The sequence below is a fragment of the Neodiprion virginianus genome, chromosome 1 (genome assembly GCF_021901495.1).
Source record: "Neodiprion virginianus isolate iyNeoVirg1 chromosome 1, iyNeoVirg1.1, whole genome shotgun sequence".
NCBI classification, from domain to species: Eukaryota; Metazoa; Arthropoda; class Insecta; order Hymenoptera; family Diprionidae; genus Neodiprion; species Neodiprion virginianus.
Window position 1 is genome coordinate 26,737,280 of NC_060877.1, and position 15,775 is coordinate 26,753,054.

The 15,775-nt window shown below is 40.6% G+C and overlaps 1 protein-coding gene and 1 long non-coding RNA gene across 7 annotated transcripts in view; one reads left to right on the forward strand and one right to left on the reverse strand.

Annotated features, from left to right (window-relative positions):
- The first annotated feature begins 795 nt into the window (after positions 1-795).
- Positions 796-15,775, forward strand: part of LOC124305869 (uncharacterized) — a 43,083-nt gene continuing 28,103 nt past the window's right edge. For 2 of the 6 annotated variants that reach the window (XM_046765811.1, XM_046765847.1), the window contains exons 1-3: positions 796-935; positions 1,091-1,175; positions 14,345-14,551. In XM_046765811.1, coding sequence (XP_046621767.1) covers positions 914-935; positions 1,091-1,175; positions 14,345-14,551 — 314 coding nt within the window. In that variant the 5' untranslated portion in view covers positions 796-913. Of the gene's footprint in view, positions 936-1,090; positions 1,176-3,241; positions 3,358-8,178; positions 8,320-14,344; positions 14,552-15,775 lie in introns of those variants that run through there. The other 4 variants (XM_046765819.1, XM_046765855.1, XM_046765828.1 and 1 more) reach the window with 4 other exon arrangements.
- LOC124306053 (uncharacterized) lies at positions 1,430-2,633 on the reverse strand. Its single transcript, XR_006908504.1, has 3 exons — positions 2,511-2,633; positions 2,038-2,237; positions 1,430-1,907 (listed from the first exon to the last, which is right to left on the reverse strand). It is a non-coding gene; the product is annotated as an uncharacterized LOC124306053 (long non-coding RNA).

The window sequence follows — 15,775 nt, forward strand, 5'->3', positions numbered from 1 at the left end:
ATACCTGGACTAAACCTTCTCTTCCACTTTCCCACTAGAATGAAAGTTCCGGAAGAGTGCAATGGAACTCATTGTAACGACACATAATGATAAACATCCAAAGATCCATTGGAAAAAAGTATCACATTGAACACAGAAACATCACACCAGTAGGGAAAAGCCTGGTAATCAAGTCGCCAAACTTGTTCAAAGAGAAAACAGCGACACTCTCACCTTTCATCGCAGTCTCCTCGAATGACGACGCAGTTCCGATGTGGAAAAGTCGCAGCGGCCTTATGTGAAAAGGGTCAATCCCCATGGAAAGTGGAGAGGAGTCTTGCCTTGGTCCGATTTTACGAGAGACACACATGTGGAATTGGTCATGGGTGTAAAGTGCTGGCATGACTTCCCAGTTCATGCAGCACAAATAAAAATTAGTCGGAGAATCTGATGGAAACATTTTTCTTCCCGGTAAGCAAAACCAGTCGCGCATCGATTTCCGACGCAATTAACGATAATACGTAGATACGTACATTCTTCCATCGATCGAGAATTTCGACGAGGAGTGTAAAAAAGTCCGTAAATTATGAACGTGACCGACGAGGTATTTGGACAGGTGGTATGTCGGATGTCGGGTAAAGGAAATATGGAAAATATAGTACCAATGGTGTAGCAATACGTGCGAGTACGTATCGCAAGACGTAGATGCTGATGAAATATAATTACGGCCCCTCCTATTATTGTTATCGTCATCATCGTACGTTCATTTGTAAATTTGTTCGCTACTGGGTCGGCAACTAGTTTGCAAGCAATTGCCGAGTTGGCATTGGAGTGTTATCGTTGTGAGGTCATTGAGGAAGCAACTTTCTTGCCTGCTTTTCATACTTGCCTTTTAACTGCACGAGGCAATTGACATGGATCTGTGAAGAAAAGGATGCAGAGCAACGCTGAGACAGGTAACTAAACGGGATTTATCGATTCCATATTCGTATTTTCATTGAGTATTGATCCCGCGACAATCCGCCGACGAATACACGAACTAGAATTGAACATTGGTGAGAAAATTTTCGCGAATCCGAACTTATGTTCACCCCGTTTCACTTTTCTCTAGGAATCGAGCCGTACGAGTACCAGTTGATTCTTGAAGTTCTTCGACGAGACGCTCTTATTCTGGACAGCGTACGAGTCAAGCTATCGTAAGTGATAACCGGTGTTGAATCGAATTATATATCTAGTACATTTAGTTACAAATATTTTTATCGTGATGCAAAGAGTGTTAAGAGTAAAGCCGATTGGTTTTTGGGCAGGAATGTTACTATACGTGTGATAGTTTTCTCATTGGAGCATTTCCACGGAGTGTTCAGGAAGGATTAATGGCCACTAAAGTAAAATGAAAATTGATTAAAAGAATTTGATCGCAAAAATGAGCACGTCAATTACGGAATCCACAATTTTTTTTTTTCATTTTGAATGAATCGTGCGACGTATTTCGAAGCAAATGCAACGCGGGTATTCCTGAAATCAATGTATTTACTCTCTCTCGAAAACATCTAGCATTGTTCAACTCTCAAGATGATATCGAATTTTTTGATCGATAAGATAAGAGCATTAGTGTAATCGAGAGACAGGAAGAGGGAAAAAAATCCTATCGACATATTATCTGATATAAACGATTCGATGTGTATTTCCAAGCCTTTTTACGACTTTCTTAACAGCTTGAACATACTTGCCGTTAGTGGCGTACAGAGAATGAAATACCACGCGTGTAAAGAAAAATGGACAGTGCCGACTTGTCGACTAACTGCATTTCTATGTTTGCTAAGGCCTCGTATTTACACGAACTTGATTCGAAGACTCAATTCCACTTAGACTTTCGAATTTGTATCTCCCGACGATGTACTTTTGCAGCTGGAGAAATCCATGGACATCTGAAATGAAAATTGAAAAGCAGGATTTATAATTTAAATTTGTACACCCTGATGAGTACAGGAATGTTTTGATCGGGGAAAATACATAAATTGGAAGAAAGCAAAATCCGAATTCCAAGCGATCGCGTACCTGCTGGAGCGCAGCACCGGTATCGTAACCCGCTTTGAGAAGCACGTGGTTCAAGAATGTCGAACTCAGTTGCTGGAGCCGAAGCTGGGCGGCTGCGTTATTTGGTTAGTCGGTACAGAGGCATTCGCATCTCAGGACAGCATGTCGAAGAGTTTGGTCTCTCAGAATCTCGTCTCTGCAGCACACGGAACGTGGAAATCCTGTGAAGTGCGAACGCATTGTTAAGAATGAAAAGAAAAAAAGTAATCGGAAAGTGGTTATAAAATCGATGGAATAATATATCGAATGTGAGGAGAACAAAAATTCACCAAAAGTTTATTGTGATATCCACTTGTTTCAAAGACAAGAAATTTAGAGTTCGGAATTACTGTGACATAACTACAGGTACACAAACATCATCGGCTTTGATCGATTGATACCTACAATACGTAACGTAATTATTACAGCGATGAACGTTGCATAATGAACGGTACCTATATCAGCTAACCGTGAGGTAACCAAGTTGCAGTTGAGGTAGCAGTTCATCATCATGTCAAGTAAGGAATAATAATCCGTCCCTAAATATGTCCAATCGGGACTGAGAGAAGAAAATCAAACGCTGAAAAAAAAAGAAGTGTAATGTCAATTAATCTACCTGCATCGATTTGACTATTGCCGAGAGGATAAAACTTGCCGGTAATTTGCTAAACACATGAGTGGAACTTTTATTTTTCCGTAAAATGAAATACGAATAAATCTCACTGTCAGAGCTAGCAGGGATTCAGTTTACGTGAACGAAACAATGGTATCTCCTTGTCAGTTTCAGGTTGTGCGAAGATCTTGCGTTATCGCTTATCTCGAGTTTTCGTATTAGATATCTTGAGAGATGTCACGTCGCCAGATCGGCATCACACCTCAAGGCAGTCGCGAAAGGAAAGTGCTCGAAGGTGGTTGGTTAGCTCCGGTTGGAACAGTGTCGAAGTAAAGTAAAGACCGGTTAAAAGTTCACAGCGAGTACAATTACGAAAAATAAGATCAAGCAAGTGCGGATATCGAGAGTCTCGTAAACGAACACCAAGAAAGCCACAACAGCGGCAAAAGAGGACAGAAAGAGAAGAGCGGAACGGAAGGGCTGAGAACAGCGATTGTCCATAGAATGTGCGGAGTTGTTATGTTTTTGTAAAAGCGAAGATAACAGAGTTTCTTCTTCTACGCGGTGGTGGACATCAAATCCGAGACTACTGTAAAAATGATCTTCGTATCATCACCGGGAGTGAGCGTGGTTGCTGCCGGCCTCGTTTCCGGTCTCTGCTTCATCGTTATCAACAGTCTACGAAGAGGGTGAGTTTTTGAGATCATATTTGGCGAAACGATGTGATTGAATCAACCGTCAGCCGAGTTGAAACTCGAGCAGGAAGCAAAAATGATGTTGTGACGATTGTATGATGAATTGTGAGACAAAACTGATGCGTACCGCAGTGACGTTCGACAAACGTAAGCCAGCCTATGGTCTCTTTTACGTTCGTTGATTCTTCAGTCGGTTGCAAACGAGCGAGCAGGAATACATTTATGTAATTATACCTCGACAAAAAGTTCTCGGAACACCGGAGAAGGGATAACAATAAGCGTGAAGGTCAATGTTTACGATACCGCAAAACAATTACATCAATCAACGGCTAATTGAATGGCAAAGGACGAATCGAGTGGTACGTAAACAGTGCCAAGGATCCTTATAATTTCTATATCAGCGTCATGCAGCTTCGGGAAATTGTCGAAAATAAGTCATGCGGTTGAATGAAGCTGCAGCTATTCTTAAATTTCTTGTTTCTCTGGTTCATTTTAAGACAGACTGCAGCATGAACAATCTCCAACTCGTCGAGAATATTTTCAGTCCATTTTCTGAACGACGAAGTAGTCCGTTGTGCTCGATAATGACCTTCGATTAAATATAGAGTACGTTCAATCCGAAGTGGTAATATCGATCGGCACGACCGTATACGCCTCATCGATTTCACCCTAATGAGATATCGATTTATCGCCAAATTAACTCGGAATTACGTTATATAAACGAAGAAATTACCGGTGAGTTTAACTCTTATAATATCAGCAGTTACCGACTGCTTTCCAAAGGGATGAGAAATAATTTTCCACACGTGTTATACCTTTCACGATTAACTTCGGAAATATCTGTAAGGGATTTTAAAAGAATGTTTGTTCGTTTCGAAAGTACTCCCGGTGTACCGGTTAATTTAAACGAGAATTCCAGACTAATAACCTGCTGGCCTTTTCTAATGACAGAGAGATCTCATTTGGGGGCAGGGGGGGGGGGGGAGGTCTTAAAGTTGGAGAACGTTAAAGAGCAGTGTGCGTGATGAAATATAGGCCTTCGACCCTCCGGCCATTCGAGGAGTCTGTCTTGACTCTTTCATTTTGTTTCACCGTGACTTTTTCTTGCCGGTTAATGCTCGGGATGAGTTTTTTTAGCCGTCCATTGACCGGCACCTTCTCTCCGACCAACCCTGATCTCCTTTACTTTTCGCTACAGCTCGTCTTTTTTACTCTTCGTTTGAGCTGCTCTTGCCTTCTCCCTCCTCACGTGAACGAGAGTATCTGTACCGGTTACGTTTCACTCAATTTCACTCGATCCAAAACCATCGCGAGATCAAACGGGCTGCAAGTACATGTTGTACGAGTGCCTGATGCAGTTACAGTTTTTAGGATCGAAGTTTCTCATAAGGTACTACGAAAAAGGTCCCGATTGTTAATTGCAAAACTTAACGACTGCAGCCGCCGTTTTAGCTATTCGAGTTACTATCTCAAAGCATACCGGAATGACAAATGGCTGTCTGTTTTTGTGACTCGTGTTGCCCACTTATCCGCATGACCGATCGTTTTCAAAGCTTTTTAGAATGGCGTAAGCTGTCGCATATTAAGTGCGCAACGTTTAGTTGGGCAAAACAGTCAGTGAATGGTTTAAGCATAGGATAAGGGTCAACGTGAAAATATACCTCCAATGAAATCTTGTGTTTGTAAGTGACAGGAAGTTCCAATCTTAATGTATAAACAATAATTTTCGATGGTAATCGACAAGATGTTGAACCGGTAAAGTAACTAGCCACGTCGGATAACGCGCGACTGAAAGATAGAACAATTTTAGCGTCCATGAAGAGAACGAGATTTATCTTATCGCGACATCAGAGGTAAAAACGTAAAATGTAATCACGCGCTGTTGGATTCATAAGAGTTCTCGGTTTATTTACGTATGGTAGAAAATTTAATTTGTCAAATAGATTTTATCCCGTGTCAATTTTCTTGATTGACACGCAATCAAGAAAGTCTGTTTGTCTTTTGAGATTAAGGAGAGCCACTGTGGTTCAGCACCAAACTAGAGGAGAAAAATAACTCTGTGTCACGCCTACGTATTGAAAATCCTCGTGTCATCTGGCGGTAAATCTGTATAAGATAGAACAACCAATAAAGGGGAATGGGAAGTCTTAAAGGCCGTGCGGCGATGCGAGTCAAGTGCAAATCTTGCAATAATTAACATCTCGGGGTGTTAAAATTAGAAGCGTCAGAAATGTTTAATACATTCTTGCGCAAATTTCACCGGGGTATGTCAATGATATAATACAACAACACGTCGCGTATATGTCACGCGTTACAGGCATACCTACGAATGAGTGTAATTGCTGCACCGCGTATGATACAAGGTACAATTATTATTCTTTTTCCGCCAGTCAGGAGCACGAGTCATATTGGAATGATCACGAATTACCGAGGGAATAATGCTTCGAAGACAATTGCCTTATTATCCTCCCGTTAAACGAGCATGCCAATCAAGTACTACAAAATGTAATGCTAGCGTGACCCAAAAACAATTGTGTTATGTATATAACAGTACCGAGTGCAGAATTATTGTTTTATTACGTAATTGCGCAAGTATTCCAAGGTCCGTTGCATTGTAAGAAACGCTCAATTGTAGGTATCTCTCGACCAGTTTCGATTATTGGTCAGTGCAATTGCTACGTATATTGAGACACGTGAGTTATCTTCATGCTATTTACTTACGCCTACTGCGCTGCGGCCTGCACAATGTCTAGTCTAAACTGTTACGTATACCATGATTATTATATAAACGTTCAGCGGTGAAACCTGCCCGATTTGCGAGCTATATTATAATTGTGCTAAGATGTTTACGTCGCCTGAGTTGCTCGCGACACTGAAAATACATTATCGCTGGTGAACAGTTAAGGCGTATCTGATAAGGAGGTAACTTCTTACCACCTCGTCCCTGCTTTGGTAACTCGTAATCTGATATTCGCCGTCAATATATTTTTTATTCCGCAACTTGTTGCGCCTGTCGCAGTTTTTTTAAAAAAATTTTTTTATTGGATGGGAGGTGAGGGGTTGGAAAAAAATTTATATTTGGGCTATTTTGTATAATAAGAATTGGTCCGACGCGGTTATGCCTGGCTTTTGAATCCTCAGAATCTTGCGAAACGCTAGCAGAATAGTGAAATCCTAGACAAATCTCATTGACATACCAGCAATATTTGAACTTCGTCGAGACTTCGGTGTGTAAACAAATTTTGAAAGCCGTCATACGGTTACAATCCTCAGCGAAGTATTGACGTAATCTAATCCATTGCAGCACAAAATTTGTTGAATAATTCATTTCTACGTTAGCCACAAATTGTCAACGAAAAGTATACCAAATTCTTTTTCAATATCTCGGTGCACAATTTACAGAGAAAAACGGTTATTGTAACGACTTAAAAAATAAGAAATGACTCGAAAATATTTGAGATAATTTCATAGAAATTTTGTCTGTTACTTTGGCTTCACATACAAATAAGAACCACGCCACGCGGTTGAAATATTCATTTCAAACAGTAGCGGCGAAACGGCGAGCTCCGAGTAACGCAATACGCCGTACTTGAATGAAAGTCGGGTTGCCCGCTTTCAGGATGACCGTGCTTTCGGAATTACTAGATGCTCGTGTTCCATTCGCGAAGTGATGGTAGTTTTTATTCATTCGTTTGTTTATCTTCTGGAAAATATTTATTACAATTAAAAAATAAGTAAAACAAAAATATTGTGTAGACTGTCGGTAAGTGACGATAAATGGTGAAATTATAATGATTCCCGAATGTTATAACTGATAGTGGGTCAGTCATTCGTAAATTTAAGAATTAGTTGTAGTTTTAATATGTGTTTTCAAATTCCGTGGTAATCAACTAGCGTGCAAAAAACGTTCAGACTGTGAAATCTCGTTTTCGATCTGGTCGTGACGATCCCATATCAGGATATCCACGTTATCCATCGAAGGCGAAACCACAAAATTCTTTGAAGGACACGAAGCCTCTCGACATTAATTTACTTTATATTTATATTTTATTTTATTGCAAGAAAACTAAAAACAGAGTCGACCGAGTTGATTCACGCATCACGAGCTGATTCGCTCTTGTGTCTGACGGAGACTTATTCTTCGAAAACTCGCGCTTTCTGCACTATCCTATTGTTATTTTACTAACAGATCAGGTGATTTGCGCTAAGATAAAGCCACCACTTTCCTCTTCTCATTCTTTTCCAATCGCGAGACTAAGACGTTACATCGTACAGCGAGATTTTGCACTCGTGAAAGATTCTTGACGCGATTTGTCGCAGACGCATCGGGCTCGAATAAAGTTGTAACTCGTCAAAGCCTGCGGAGGGGTCAGATATCCGTAAAAAGGCACAGCGGATGTGCGTAAAGTTTAACCATGCGTGCAACGACCCCGGTTGAATAGCTTTTGAAATTAGGATGCGTTGTGGGACTTCAGAGGTCGCTATTAGGAAAAACGGGGAGTGAGGGGAAAGAGAGAGAAAGAGGGGCATAGGACATGGATATATGTATATCGACTTATCAAACCATATAAAACAATAGTTACCGAATAAACACGAAGCACACCGGAAATCACCGACCCGTAGTTGTGAAGCACGGTGCGATGGGTTCATTGTTGCAGTGTTGATGTCCTTGTTGCGAAGATCGGTCGATGCTGGATTTAGTGACGAACAAACTCCTGAGTCTAGAGTCAAATGTGCCAGTGTGGGACAATCGGTATTGTGAATCGTGCGTATTCTTGGTCACGAGCATCTTCCCTCACCGATTAGTAAAAATCACTTCCTATCGAGTCCCGATTCGGCTGTTTTAACGAATCGATTGATCGCCCCGAAGCTCTTCATGAAACCAAGTGAGCTGCGAAGATTAATAAAAAATATTTTACTCAGGACGATACTGTGCAGAAGAAATCCGGACAAGTGGTAAGAACCGATTTAATTTCCCCCCAATTTAACGGTGTGTCTAATGCTTGTCTAAGCGAAGCGACAAGCCGCAGCGCGGAAGTGAGTGAGAGCGAGTTGCACGTTGCGAAAGTCGGAAGCTCCGAAGCCGTTTGTGACTGTCTAAAAATATTTTAGGCCGGCTCCCGGGTGTTAGTGCAATTTTTTTCGCTCGGTATCTGGTTCAAGCGAATGCGAAATAAATGCATTCTCCATTGTCTGGTTACATGGATATACTTATGTATTATACGTGTATATCTTCTCTTGCAACTAACGCGAGTGATATTTTTATTTTGTATAACAGATGTGTATAATATACGCAGGAACGTTCCCATGATTATCTACAACGAAACAAATGAATTACCCCGGTTGATGCCGTTATAAAATCTCATCCTGACTCCCACATATCGCATCTCTACAGGCAATTCCGTACGTGGTGTTAAAATGAGTGCAAGCACGTTGGTTCGCAGCGTGTCGCCTGGAAATTCTCTGAAATTTAATTCAACCCTCGGGCGATGATACACGAGTGGTTTAAAACATTGCGGAATTGTGTTTGCACAGTGGGTGTAAATTGAGCGAGCCTTGTTTGCAATCGCTGTATATTTCTTTAATATTCACAAGTCGTATTTCACGAAAAGTTGTTTAAAAAACAAGACATTCTACAAAATTCGCAGAAATTAAAGAATTTGTTATTGCTTCAACCGAAAAGAAGTAGTCGTTTACGATAAGAATTGATAAATTGATCGGCGTTTCTTGCGGATAACAACGCTGTAAAAAAACCGGCAAGCAATAAATGACGCGCTTAAAAATCTGCAGCTATCCCACTTCATGATATGTTATTGCACAAACCTGATACACCCATACACGATGTTGCAGGTAACGGTAGTCCGTCACCGGAAACTGGTAGATACATCGGATGTCCTACATTCTGATATCACTACGCTGAGAAAAATTTCATTTGTTATAGTGAACAAAAAATAACTGTTTAAATATTGTTGTAATAACAATAAAATGTAGTAGAAGGGTATAGCTATATTTAGTGCGGTGGTAGTTGTTAATACTACATTTTCTGGTTATTACGACGAATCTGTTTGTTGAAATAATTTAAAGCTCAATTTCTCCGATATTCAAGTCATCAACGTAAGTTCATTTTTGCACTTACATCAAATTTTTGCAACAGTTGCAAGAAACCACAGAGGGATTCTCCGCAATCAAATAGATTAGTAATATCTACAATATTTTCCAGTTACGGCTACCGAACTCATTTTCATCTTACACCCAAAAGAACATATTTTGGTTATGATAAAAAATAGAAGTATTTAAGAACACTGTAGTGAATTTTCAGTTGGCAATTAAGTTGGACTCGTTGAATTGATCCGATTGAAACGAGTAGTTTTCATCTCTTGAAATTTGTTAACTTTTCTTAGTAATAAATTTGAGTGACAATACCTGAAATTATAATGGCGAAACGAAATTTCATTCAGGCAAACGTATATGTAATAATCGTAAAGGCTGGGAAGTTTCGTGCGGGCCGTGGAAGCGCGTGGCATCATTCTAATTGTCAACTTTCAGCTCTCTCACGCGCTTATTGACCGGCAGCTTCGACTGCCTATTTTGTCGCTATTCACGGATGCGAGTTAATTCGCGTCCGTTCGCGCGTTCGAATTCCAGAACTCTGTAGTGGAGACTTTTTCATTGAGATTAGCGTCGAGAAAGGAGGTGAATGATGCACGTTTGCTTCTTTAAATGGGATACTTTCCGCATGCTGCGCGTGTGACATTCGATACACCGGAATAAAACAGGTTTAGTAAAATTCAGACGAACCTTCAATTTCCAGCTTTCAAACCCGTTTCGCTCAACCACCTGCAATTTGGCCCGCGCTTCTGATTGCAGCGAACGAAATTGCAACCAAACGTTACAAGACTGCACGGATATTAATTTTATCGCAAGTACTGTAACACCTCCAATAAGAATCCAGCAAAGTTGCATGGATGTTATGTCATGCGGCGGTGAATTATTCGGTTACGAAATTTTAATAGGTGGCACACACAGGTGTATCACACGAATGTGTTATATACGCCTGTAACGAACGTTGATCGTAGAGAAATCGAGACCTGTAAAGAATTCGTAAAGTGGAACAGAGATGTTTATTGAATAACAGCCTGTTGAGTAACGGTCGCTTCACGTGTTGAGGCCGAAGGCGAAAAGGTTTTACTGCGTCGATCTCGATCAGCCCACGTATTGTATCAGGTGACGCAATTTTTCCAAATTACGTTTTTTGTTGTTTTCTTTTTTTTTTTTTTTTATTTTCTTGTTCACCGCAAAAATTTCGTATCCGTTCCGCGGAAGAATAACGTCTCGCTAAGACAAACGTTTCTACACCCATTGTTATTCGACGGCGTTTTATTAATCACCGGGTGTATCACTGCTGCGCTACAGACGCTATGAGATGAGAATTTTGCAAAATACCAACGTTGCGAATCGCATACGCGCCATCGATGACAATGCATATTTCGAATTTGTAGAAATATAAAGGATAGTCGGTTTGCCATTGAAAGTGAATTATTAAACTTGAAATCGTACGATATAATTATGCATAACAGGTTTGGAGTTCAAAGTAACCCATAGAGGAAAAATGTATTACTCATCAAGTTAATGACCTACATTAAACTACGAAAAAAATCAGTTTTTTTAGAAATCTATAGTTGCGTAATCACCTACCTCTGCAATAATCATATATTTTTAAAATATTTTATTACTGAAATACGACTTGAAGCATTTATAAACCGCATGAACCAGCTGTGAAACTTTACGTCTTTAACAGAGAACGATAGTTTGATTGTAAATAAGTACGTGCAAGCATCTCAAGCGCAATCATTTCACATAAAACGTTTATATTTTAGTTTTGTCGAAGAAACCGGATAAAAATTGCAATATGAAAATAAACCAGCCACCGAAATATGATGATATTGGTTTACAGTGAAAAGTCGTTGATGCAATTTGCGCCAAACGATAAATAAACGAAATTGCACCGTTACATGGAACGACATGTGTAAAAAAGAGTGATTCAATTTTTCACAAACGTCTCTATCGTCCGAGTTTCGATGTAACGTTAATTTGCTGCGCGTCATCGGAATAGTTTTGGCATAAGGTGCATGAACGCTGTCGGAAAAAAATAAATAAACAAACAAACGAACCCGAAGAACGAGAGGAAGGGACGACGGTTGAATCGAGTGAAAGTTTTCTCTTCATAGCGAGAGAACCCACAACTGAACTGGCATTAAAACTATGACATAACCGATCACGTTATATGTTGCTTGTTATAACTTCGGACTCTGCCTCCTCCTTTTACAGCGAGTAAGTTTCCCTCCAATGAGCACTGTTACTTTCAAACCGGCAGTCCGGCACAAACCAACGGACCATCCGTTCCTCCTATATACCCTGCCTTGCTCGATGCAGTTGCCATCTGAAATGCGTCCGTATATGGAAAATAACGGAAAATATTGTTAAAATATCAACCAAAGTGAGGGCTTGCAGACCTCAACGATTTATCGCTGTTTTTGTCAGACGACGACGATTGCACGGCGAAGAGAAGTGATTGCAAGCTTGCGAAGAAGCATGCTCGTGCGTACATCGAATTTCGCGTACTCTGTGACATCAACTGCATGACAGTGCACCTCGATAATATCCAAAGCGCATGTGAAAATTGTAAAACTTTGCAAAGTGCGATGTAATTATAATTATTTTGTGAATCGCCGTGTGTGACGACCTGGGATCAGATAAGATACTGCGATTACAAACAACGGTCTCTGGGTAGAATCGAGTTGTTCACGTTCAAAACGAGGTTCAAAGTGTCCACTTTACCTTTTACTGGTCGACGACTGTGCACGTATAAAAATACGGAACATCGCAACAATATTTTGCGCAGTGGTTGAATGATACCGGAAGACAGCGAATCGCTTTTCGCACAAGCGGTCGTGAAAACAAACAGCTAGTGCCGAGCCCTGTTCGTGATTCAGAGAGTCAAGGATTGCGATATAGGCTTGCTTATCTCTGGTTGAATTTCATGAAACACGCGAGAGAGAACAAGTGGTCTGGAAATTACGGACATCGAGCAGGAATAAAGTGTGCGATTTGTGCGGCGATGCGAGTTGAGTCGCACTCGTGCGTCTTGTGAAAGGAATCCGTACAAGCTGAATTAAAAGGAGATAACAAAGGGACAAAAAGTATAAAAAAGAGGAAAAAAAATAGCGTATAATTGAGTGACTCCAGTCAATTCCTAATTCAGAGCTGTTTCTTTGTGTCTTTTACCCCTTTATGCCTTTCCTTGGAGAAAAATACCCCCACTTTTTCGAGGATATAAACCAGTTTTCATTCTCAAGCAGCCAAGGTACGTCTGCGAAATTTCTTCCGCCCACAAACGTTGGCGAAGGTGACGGCAGGGTCATCCATATTTAAATAGATGTAATCTGTGGCGCAAAATCAGTAGAATTCAATTCCGGTTGTATAAAGCTGCCAGTTTGCGACAAGAAAACAGAGTGAGTGCAGTGCGGTGTCGTTGCTAAGAGGTTGTCTTGCAATTAACGTTCGTTATCCGCGTGCATTTTGCACAGATGCCAGCCGAGTTATTTTCCCAGCAACCATCACACTGAACGTCTTTAAACAGCGATAAGATGTTCGTCCACGTTTCTTTCGTCGTTTCGACGCTACTGACGGAGGATGACAGGGTGGTCACTGGTCAGGAAAAGTACAACATGGCCGTTTTCATGGTGCTATTCTTCCTCATAACCATAGAAGTGGTCGTGGTGAAGGTTGTCACTGCCGATTGGGAAAGAGAGGAGGAAAGCCACGCCGGTCCCAGATCAGCTGCCGTATTTTTCGACCGAGAAGATTAGCGACATCGTTTGGAATAGTTTGCGAATGACGGATTTGATTGCACGAAAAACGTGATCCGGACTGATGTGATGTTTTTGACCGAGACTCGTCGACGCAAGCGATGTTTTTTTTTGTTCGGTTTTTGTCCTTTCTTCCTCGCTATTCGTCAAAAGTTATTATTACACGAATATTATACCCATGGTCAAGTGTACGAGAAGAAAATAAATTAACTACCAAGTCTTGCACATTATGTAATGAATACGAATTACGAATGATTAATTGGCGTTTTTATTTCACCGCTGGTGAACGCGTGTCGCATCGTTGTTGGACTCGGCGAAAATTGTATGTACGAAATGAGTATCTCCGAATGTTCTTATTATTCACTGACCGCTCTGGTTCAGGAAGTGGAGACGAGGAAATCCGATGGTCAATAACGGTAAATTTTAACCATACGAAAATGGCAAGTGTAAATGAATGGAGGCGCGAGCTCTCGCGAATGCTAATCACCTGCAGAAATATATAATAGATAATAATTCGAACGTTAGTTGATAATTTTACACGAATATATGCAAAGAGAATAATAAATCGGATGATATTTTATTGCGTTGTGCGTTATTCATTGTACCGTACCCGCTAGATGTGTATCGATACTTACGAAGCTTTAAATTAATGCCAAATCGTCGATATAATGAAAGAAATAAAGAGTGTGACAAGAAACTGCGTGCTTGAAACTCTGACTATTTTACTTCGTTTATTAGTGTAAAGTTGAATAATGTATACAACGATCATATTTACGTAACCACTAGAAAGAGAAATAGAGAGAGAAAAAAATGTTTGTCGTTAATTTGCGATTTTGATAAAACAGGAAATGTGGTAAAAAATTTGAGAAAACGTCGCAACTCTGACCCTTGGAATAATCAAGAAATACGATATGCGAACGAGGTTCAAAGTTTTCTCGAGAACAGGTTTTACAAAACACAAAAGAAACGTTAAACACGGCGATCCTACCTACGAAAGAGGTGCAAAGCTATGTTCGACACGTCCAGAAAACATCAAAGTGCGGGCAAATTCTTTGGCTCCCAACTCGAACGATCGAGGGTCGATTTTTTGATAATTTTCACTCTTTCCCCAGGAGAGCAGCGAAGGAGGCGAAGGACGAGAAGACCAAGCAGACTCTAGACGATAGTCGGTGCGCCTGCTGCCTGAAACCCTTCGTCGTAGGTCGCGGCGTCGGTTGCGGCGAGTGCGGATCCCGCGTTTGCCGCAAGGGTTGTTCCCGCTGGGACACCCCGGACAACGCCTGGCATTGCCTGTTTTGTCATCAGCGGAGGTTACTGCAGTAATACAATCTTCCCGGTATCTTTAATTCCCAAATCCTCTCCTCAAGCCTCGACCTCGAATCTATAGAGAAGGTATCTCTTGAACCGCATGTAAACGTGACTCTGTTGCGTTTTTTGACGTTGCTAATTTTTTCGAATTTACGAGTAATTTCATCGAATTGAAGGAGATCCTACCGGTTTTGTAGAATTGTTACGGTCAATGGCGCAGACGATTTATGAATATCATTGTACCTGAAATAATTTTTGTAAAATCAGGGGCGGAGCGCTTGAATGCGCGTGAAATAAGGTATCGGAAATTGGATTTCAATCACATAATTTCAAACTTTCCGGAATATCGTGTGATTTGAAGTGATATTTTAAGATTTTATTGAAACATTGAACAAAAATGCAAATTTCAGCAGTTTCAAAATAGCAAAAGTTTAAATAATCTCATATGTTTGCTATAATTCGTTACGACAAGATTATACAGGAGATTTTATACGCATGTAGGAAAGCAAGGAAGTTCGCACGCGGTTCTGTTTTGATTTCAAGGGCAGCCCGACCGGTGTTTTGATGAATGGTTTCCAGCCGCTCGGATTAATACCCATGGCTACAGAAATGAGTGTTAGGCTCTATACATCAAAGAAAAAATACAATTGTTCAGCATAACTGTAATTAGCGAATTGTCATTTAATAATGTTATACCAACGAGCGAAAGTATCGGCGAATCTATTTTAATCGGCAAAACACCGGCTTTCGTCGATCATAATACTGGCTAGTAATCTCACGCTCATTATTGCAGCCAGAGTTTTAACGTAGTGTGGATCCGGGTCATTAGTCGGCAGCCTTAATCACTATGTATATGAATGCAGGTTTGTGTGATTCCTTGATTTACCAGAAGTCGGTCGCAGAGGTACATTGAAAATAAAATACATTTGTACTGTTACAGCATCGCGATCCACTGGCATTATCAGCTTCTTATCTCCGTATTTTCTTTCAATTTCCAATCTGCGTGACAGGCATAGGTATTACAAAAGAGTATACAAGCGTTGATCGCGGTTTATCTATCCGTAAAATTTATTATATGTATGTAAGTCTAGTTACGTGTTTTTAAATTACAACATTACCGCTCTACACGGTTGTATAATTAGTAACCTGCTTTGCCAGAATCGATAATATGGACAGGGATGTGACCAAACAGATTATTATTAGATATCCTCATCCAAGCCCCGGAGGCGAGGGCA